The following is an 8,832-nucleotide window of genomic DNA, read 5'->3' on the forward strand; positions in this document are numbered from 1 at the left end:
TATAAAATAATATCTAATGTTTATTGCTTTGGAAATTTATACACATAAAAAAACTAACTTCTTAATACTGGTTAAGACAAATAGTTAAGTATAAAATAATTTAAGTCCAAGCTGCAACTCAATCATTTTATCCCATAATCCTACAACTTCTTTTCCTCAACCAACTTTTTAACATTATGTCTTGCAAAGTTAAATTTTAAATTGCAAATAATTATTTGCTTAGCACTTTGAGAAACTTTTGCCAATTAGGCACATTTTAAGGCATATCGCCAACTTAACTCTTTATTGGAAGAGGTTTTTTAAATGTTTTGCACTTTTAAGTGTCACTTTTCAACTGGTGAGAAAAATAGTTTACTATTCACTTAAATTTACAAAGAATGGTTATTTTGTCTATTATTTATTCGAAAACTTCTTAATTCGAGTGTTATTGATTTTGTATACAGCTTAGTGTGTGAGTATTTGATGGTATTGACGTTTTCTAGACACTTCCTATAAAATTTTAATTGAGATTTACTCTAAAGCAATTAAGATGAACTAGGTTTGTTACTTTGTTGATTTAAATCCGCTTTGAAATTCAAATAAATATTTTTGAAGTGAGTCTTATAAAATGCACGTGCAAATGAAGAGCAGTGCAATTATATAAAGCGTGAAGTGAATTAAATAATAGAAAAGTGCTTCAGCCACTTGTGTTTATTACATGGCTTTTAAATTGTTAAAGTAATTCTCAATGATTACCCTTTCGTAAAGAAATGGTGCCTGGGAAGGTTAAAGGGCATAGTTTTGGCCAGCTTTTGGTTGTGTCGGAGTTACTATGCAGCTTGCTTTGTCATGTGTCAAATTGCATCAGCCTGCCGGGCTGAGATTCCTGTCAGCTGCTGCGAGGTGCCACATCAATCAGGATGCAACTGCTCAGAACTGGACTCAAGGAGCCGAAGTAAAAGGACTGAAGGAACAGCTGCTGCCATTGTCTATTTGCCGGATTGCATTTTTCAGCAAACTTAATTAATTCTCTGGCTCAAGACGGGATCCATAATAACAGCAATAATAATAATGGGTCATGATGAGACAGCAGCAGCGGCAGTGGCCCATTGAATTGGCAAGGCCATAAATTGCATCGACCGTTTGATTTATGACCAATAGCCATGTGCAAGACATCCATGGCTCCGGATTCGTTGGCCACGGACTCCTCCTAATTTGGCACTTAAATGCAGCGACGTGCGTGGACCGCCGACTCACGGCCTGACTTATGTCCAAGTTTTCCCCAATCCCTTTTCCCACAGGCCTTAGGTCCCGATTTTCCCCGCTTTTCCAACTGCTGCTTCTAGGCATATGCACACGTCCACGCTAGCGATTCATATCACGCGCCGCAAAATGGCGTTACGTGTTTGCCGCCTCCGATACTCCTGTGACTCCGGAGTCCACCGCCTCATCACCATCTTCCAACTCCCGTGCGAATTAAGTGGATCAGTGATGGCAATACTCGACCGGAAAAGCTGCCGAGAAAAAAGTTTATAGTTAAAGTTATTTGTAGTCTCAAGTCTAAGTTATGAAAATAGTGTTTTTAACGGCTTTAATTATGGAAAAAAGGTTACTTTAAAAATTCAAAACAATTAATATATATTCTAAGGCCAAGTAAAAATGATATAAATATTTAAATAATTCAAATTTTGGAAAATGGTAGAAATTGTGTGATTTTACATGATAAATTCAAAAGTCTTTAGCTTTAAATTTTTTTTTAAATAAATAGCTAAATCGACAACGGTGGCTGTTTCTCCTGCCCATCCTTTACCCCCCTTTTAACCCCCTCTTTAACCGCTGCTCCTGTAATGCTGCCTGCTGGCATATTCAATAATTGGCGCCTTTGGTTGTGTGGGTTGCCCTGTTGGTGTGTGTGGGTGTTCATAGTTTGACGTGCCGCCGGAAAGGATGCTGCATTAAATTTCGCGCGTTACACATCAGTGCAGGCTCTACAAATTACTGCGAAAATTGATTCGCAGTCGGGGGCAAAAAAAGAACATCAGCTAACAAAAAAATCATTGATAGTTATGCCTGTGCGGCTTTTTCACACGTTCACTGCGACTTGTTGTTGCTGTCGCTCGTGTTTTTGTGTGAATTTGTGCATATTGCGCTGTTTAAAATTAATGCAGTCTATGATTTTTTTAAAGAATATGAAGAGAACTCTACCCTTTTAAAATATTTGTTTGTTAATTACTGAATTTTTGTAAGGTTTATAAAAGAGTGTGCTGATATTGTTTATATATATTGTTTTAATTTGTATTTGATACATTTCAATATGGACTTCCAGTTGTCAAAATTTAATTTAATAATTTCCGCAACATACATTTTTATTAAGTAAAATTATTAAATTAATGGTACTAACATTTAAATGTTGTTTGATTTCCAAACAATAATAGTAAAGAGTAGAACATTATTGAATGAAATTTACGGAAAATATTTTGAAATAATAACCATTGCTGTATTAGGCTCATTAAAACAATATATGTATATTTAATATATTATTAATTTTCGGAAATGTGTGTCATTTTTATTGGTTTTAAAAATAATATTCATGTCTAAGTGGTTTTATTTAGATTTTTAAATTGTTCAGGCTAGGGTGTCCTTATTTAATTTGCATCAAGCTAAATTTAGAATTCTACCCCGATTCCAATTTAGCTTCGTCAGCGTTACTTGCACTTTAATGAACCGCCAATTGCGCACTGTTCACTGCTCACTATTCCTCCAATTGGATTTCAGCTTTGGTTTTTCTGTTTTTTTGTTCTCCTTATTTTTGCTGTTTTTTTGCCTTCTTATATTTTGCTCTTTTCTTCTTCACTCTAATTGAATTGTTCGCCGGTGCAATTTAATTTCTGTGCAAAGGCAAAAACAAAACATGCACTCGGTGGGGAAAAGGGTAGGAACAATGGAAGGGAGGTCTAAACCGGTTCGCAGTCTTTTGCAAGGTCATACGGGGGGCAGGGCCGGGGGCGTGGCAAGGGGGCCAGTTGCGGATGCAGAAGTAACAAGTGTTTTTGGGCTGCCGGCAAAAAGGAAGCGGCAACAAGAAAAAACGTGAAAAGTAACAGATGCGTGAAATGATCGCCCCAACAAGATGAAACAGTGCCGTACAAAGAATTTTAAGCAGGGTTCGTTTAGAAGATTTGAACTTAATTTATATACATACATACATATGTACATACACAATACACAACTATTTAAAAAAAAGGCTCATTTTGTAAAAGCTTAAAAAAATCGAATCACTAGTTTTATTAAAAAAATAAATATAAATTAATATATTTTTATAATTGAAAACTTTGTAGGGGATTGACCACTCAAAAAACTTAGCCTCTGAGAAGAATTAGAAAGAGTTTTCGGCCGAGAAGCAGAACGGAGTATACAATTTACTGAGAGCGAGAAATTAAAAACAAACTTCAAGAGTGCTATGTATAAAATATTTTGGACTGACCATAAATGTTTATTTTTATTAATGTAAACACTACATATGTTCTCCGCACCGATATCATCCGTCCGCTCACAGCACAGCCACCGCCTTTGCTCTCCATTCTCATGCCGTTCTTGTACACCCGGCATAAAAAAGAGCAGAAATCACCCAAGAAATTAAATTGTATTTTTATTAATAATTAGGATTTATATGGTAAACTTTTAAAAAATAAATAAATATTTATTTTTATATTTTAATATCCAAAGAGGTAAAATATGAAACTCTGTTTTTATTTGTTCCATGGAATTAAGTTATTTTCGTCTGAATAAATATTGAAATAAATAAGTGGATAGTTAAAAATTTTAAATAATATACAATATAAAAAATCACCAACAGATTTTTAATTAGTTTTTTTTTTATTTGGGAAAGTATGTATACTTTTTATGCTGGTGTAACCGAAGGGTTTAGAAAACGAAGACGAGCGCATAAAAAAGAAATAACAATGCGAACCAAAACATAACAAAGTGAAAATCGAAAGAGCAGGCTAATTAAAGAGATCGAAGGCAGAGAACGCCTTTTGAATCGCATCAGTTGAAATCGAAACGTCGTCGGGGAAGCAACGCTTTTAAGAAGCGGGAAAACATCAAAAAACATATATACATATATAGTCAGTGGGCCGCCGAGATCGGGCGGGGAAAACGACATTGACATTCAAGCGGGCGCGCTAATTGATCGATAAACCCCCCAACCCTAACGCCCGGGTCAAGTACTCTCAATTGGAAGTGTCAGGTGGCAGCATGGGGCATCTGGTCCCGCTGCTGTTGGTGTTTTTCGGTTTCGGAGCTCCATGGCCGGTTCTCGCCAGAACCGATAACCAAACCGCCTGTGGATCGCTGGAGATAAACGAGATTGCGGACTTTCGGAAAATGCAGAACTGTACGTACGTGGTGGGTCACATACGACTGGCCCATGTGGACTTCACAGCCGGCAACTACAGCCTCGAATCGCTGGCCAGCAATGTCTCCGAGATCAGCGATTACTTGATGGTGTATCGCTGCAACGGGCTGCTCACCCTCCAGAAGATATTCCCCCGATTGCGGATCATTCGCGGTCAGGCCCAGCTCTTCGATAAGTACGCTCTGGTGGTCTACGAGAATCGCAATCTAAGGGAGCTGGGCCTGGTGGAACTACTGCGTGTCCAGAAGGGCTTCATTCGCATCGAATCGAACCCCATGTTGTGCTTCGTGGAGACCATTGATTGGATGTACCTCATGGGCAACGCGACTGAACAGCACTATTCTCTAAAGGTGAGTGTGGATAAGCTAATTTATTGCTAATGGGGCTATTTTTAGCCTATATCATACAAGAAAGGAAGTTAGCTTGAAAAAACTGAAAATTTATTTTTCAAATCGTAAAAATTAAGCATGTTTATTTCGGGACGGCATAACGGTGCATATTTCAGAAAAAACAACTTAAGCCGTAACAAATGGCATAGAATTGGAGTATATGCGTATAATAGTATTTTTGCTATTCATTTTGCGATTCCTTCTATGTCTTTTTGAAATAGCCAAAATACTTTTGGTAAATTTGTATACAGATAGCATTAAAACTTAGAGACTAGTTAACATAGAAGCGCACGGACAGACGGACATGACAAGATCGAATCGCCTGATGATCCCGATCAAAACTGTATTATATACACTATATACAATATATAGAGAATGTGAATTGAATATTCATTGGATAGTCTTCTTCACTGCGTTGCTAACTTCTGACACAAAATATGTTAAAATGAACTTTTTAGTATCCAGTTCAAAATTATTGAAAATTTTTTATTGTATTCCGTTTTGTCAAAAGCATAACAAGCCGCATGGCCAGTGTCCTTGGTGTGGTGGTCCATTAGCAGAGTTCGATTTCCTTAAGAATGCCTCGGAGCATTGCTGGAATCTGAACGCAGCCCAGCTTCGTCCTCAGCCGCCTCGTTCCAAGGATTGCCCACCGGCCTGTGGTATAAGTGGATGCGATAATGCGGGCATATGCTGTGACCACAACTGCGTTACTGGATGCTATTCACAAAATTGTTCACTATGTGCAAATTACCAGGGAAAGTCTGGTTGTGTAAATCAATGTATCGCCAGTTACGAAATAAACAGGAGACAGTGCATCAGCAAGAGAGAATGCAAGGATTTGGGAAGGATTCCCTTGGTACGTGGCTATCAGTGTGTGAAGAAATGTCCGGGGAATCAGAAGAAGGTCCTGGATGCCAAGGGCATGATTCAATGTCAAGTGGAGTGTAAGGGCGATTTTCATGTCAAGAGTGCCGCCGACTTAGAAGACCTGCAGGACTGTTTAACCATTAATGGTTCTCTAACCATTGAGCTGACGAACATTAAAGGTATGTTCGGAATCAAATATTTGTTACTACCTTAATTTAATGATAAAAATCGATGATTTTAAAAATATTTTTTGTTACAGAGAAAATAGTAGAAGCTTTGGAAAATGCTTTGGTTAGTGTTAAGGAGATCACTGGCTACCTCAAAGTTATACACTCTGCCCAGCTTATGTCTTTAACATTTCTTCAGAACTTAGATTCCATTCGAGGTGATAAGCTGGTTGAAAACAAGTAAGTTAATTTTAATCAATACCACGCTGTAGATTTTTCTTTAATTTGGAAAAGTACTTCATAATAAAACAAGATAGGAAAGCTAACTTCGGGCGGAGCCGAAGTTGATATACCCTTGCACAATATTCTGTAAATTATATTCTCCAAAATTATTTATATAGTACATTCAAACGTAAAAATTGTTTAAGTTTTGATTTCTGCCGTTTTCAGATACGCCCTCTTCGTGGTTAATAACTACCACCTGGAGCACATCTGGCCCCCCAATCATCATGTGATCATCCAGCGTGGTATGCTCTTCTTCCACCTGAATCCCCGGCTGTGCTACGAAAAAATTCACCAATTGCAGAGCTCGCTGAAGAGCGGTGAGAATATATCTGTGGCAGATGTATCGCCCAATTCGAACGGTGAGCGCGTGATTTGTGGCGACGGAGTGAGGTCCCTGAAGCCCGTTGTAGAGGATTTGAATTCCACTGCGGTGCGCATTATCATGGACTATATGGACTGGGACGGCATGGAAACGCTGATAGGATATTCGTATTACTACAAGGAAGCCCCGCAGCAAAACGTGACTATGTACGATGGTCGGCATGGTTGCGGTCATGACAAGTGGGTGAGGTATTCCCCCAGTCCGGAGTTCATCTATAGCTTTTCCTCCCATTATTTTGCAGCTGGCTCATGGATATTTCGCCAAACAAGAGCCGACGTCATGTGATACGCAACCTAAAGCCCTATACACAGTATGCGTATTTCGTGAAGACCCTAACTCGCACCGATTACCATATTCAAATAGACGCCTACTCGAAAATCGCTTACTTCCAAACGCTGCCCGATAGGCCTAGTCCCGTGGTCCGGATCCGCGGCAGCTCGGAGATCAGCTCCCAGATTGTGAGTCTTTCAATAATTTATAATTTTATTGTAAAATAATTTTATTGCTTAACAGCTCCTTCACTGGTGGCCACCTAGTCGTCCAAACGGCATCATTAAGAAATATTTATTGACCTATGAAAAGCAGAATGTAACCAAGGAGGTAAAGGACGTGTCCGCAAGTATCGCAGATTTGGATTGCGACTGTGTAGATGTATTACCCTACTATTCGGGTCCTCAACCGGACGACGAGGATTACTACAACAAAGATCAAATCACCTACGAAGATGCGTTGCCCAATCTCATTTACGTCTCGTAAGTATAAACTGATTTTAAAAACTGATTTTTAAAATTATAATAAAAAAACGATTTTATTGACAGGCGTTATTACGACAATCGAAGAAAGGAGTTCGACAAAGTAGTAGACTACGAGCATCTATTGACTATGAAGAAAAAGGAAGTGCCCACTACTCTGGCACCGACCAATCCAGTGCTCACAAATAAAACGCTGGTAAAAAAGGCCGCTGAGACCTACGAAATGTTCCGCATGAAAAGCGAGATGAGGCATAAGGACATGCAGGACTTTGATCGGGAGAAGTGCAAGATCCGCCATGCCATGCCAAAGTGCCAGAACTCACATGCATCGGTGGTCCAGCAGGTGGAGGAAAAGTGCGTCGTTGAGGAGACCTTGAATGGCATCGAGCTGCCGGGCAATCAGCACTTCTACTATATTTTCAATTTGGAACCTGAGACCTATTACCGGGTCACAGTGCGAGCCTGTGTCGATGGCGTGGTCAACGGGTGCTCCAATCCGGCGGAAGCCCTGGTCAAGACCACCGGCCTTCGGATCGAACGGTTAATGAAGGATGTTTAGGGTAGAAACTATCGATCGAAACCCATTTGTATTAGCTGGCAGGTGATAAATGCTAGCCCATATGACACTAGACTTTTTAAAACGAGATCTGAAATTAATTTAGCACCCTTTATGTTTTCTGATTACATTTTTGTATTACTTCTGGTTATGAATTTACTTTTATACCGAAAACGAATGAGTTCCCGAAATCTCTAGTGATTGTCTTATTATATGTGGAAGTCAGGATTTGTAAATGTGTTTCAATCTTCCATTTTAGGGACGTGTCATATGGGTTTAACTAAGTATTGTAAGTCCAATAACTGTAGTTGTCTTAATGTTCCTCGCAATGTATAGTAAATGTGTAAATGCCTAACAAATCCTCAACAAGCGACAATATGTTTTCATCAATCTATTCTAATTTGACTTAGCAGCTCGTTGGGCTTAGTGGGAGGTCTTCAAAGTGTGGGTGGAAGCCCAAAACCGATGGAAAGGAAAATCCCGCACTGACGGTGCTTTTTGAGATTTTCAACTTTACCCGGAAAGCGGTTACCTTGTTTGAGATTGGCTATGGCTTACGTCTAGGCCAAACTAACAGCAGCAGGCAGCATGGAAATGCCAACGCATGGCACTTAATATGCAAATATGCCACAAAAGAGCTTTAAACTTTAAAACACTGACAAAAACTAGAACTAATCCCCTCCAAACTGGGAGGAAAAGGGCAAGGAGCCAGTCGAGACGATGCTTCGAGTGGAGTCAAGTCGAGTACGTGTCATGTGTCGCCTTGTTTGTGGCCAACTTTTCGGCGCAGCTGGAAAAGTTCCATGAAAACGTGTCCCACTCAATGGGGGAAAACGGTTCGTGATTGACGCAGGGCCAAAACGAGGGGCATGGCAAACGCGGGGAAGGGTGGGCGTTCAGAGTGCCTGCAGAGGAAAAGGATTTCAATTCTGCCGCTGACACTGACGCGCAATTTAACTACCTCAGACGAACGCGAGGTCCCGAGCCAAGTACTTCAAGGGGTTACCCGTTGACTATCCCTGTTTTCCCCCTTAA

The 8,832-nt window shown here is 39.7% G+C and overlaps 1 protein-coding gene across 1 annotated transcript; it reads left to right on the forward strand.

The window, feature by feature from the left end:
* Positions 1-4,043: 4,043 nt before the first annotated feature.
* On the forward strand, positions 4,044-8,167 carry LOC108048019 (insulin receptor). Its single transcript, XM_017128479.2, has 7 exons — positions 4,044-4,746; positions 5,297-5,834; positions 5,915-6,062; positions 6,273-6,668; positions 6,731-6,947; positions 7,003-7,241; positions 7,308-8,167. Exons 1-7 carry the CDS (start codon positions 4,237-4,239, stop codon positions 7,798-7,800), a joined length of 2,541 nt encoding a protein of 846 aa, XP_016983968.2. The 5' UTR covers positions 4,044-4,236; the 3' UTR covers positions 7,801-8,167.
* Positions 8,168-8,832: the final 665 nt, after the last annotated feature.

This window comes from Drosophila rhopaloa, unplaced genomic scaffold (assembly GCF_018152115.1).
Source record: "Drosophila rhopaloa isolate 14029-0021.01 unplaced genomic scaffold, ASM1815211v1 contig_178, whole genome shotgun sequence".
Lineage (NCBI taxonomy): Eukaryota > Metazoa > Arthropoda > Insecta > Diptera > Drosophilidae > Drosophila > Drosophila rhopaloa.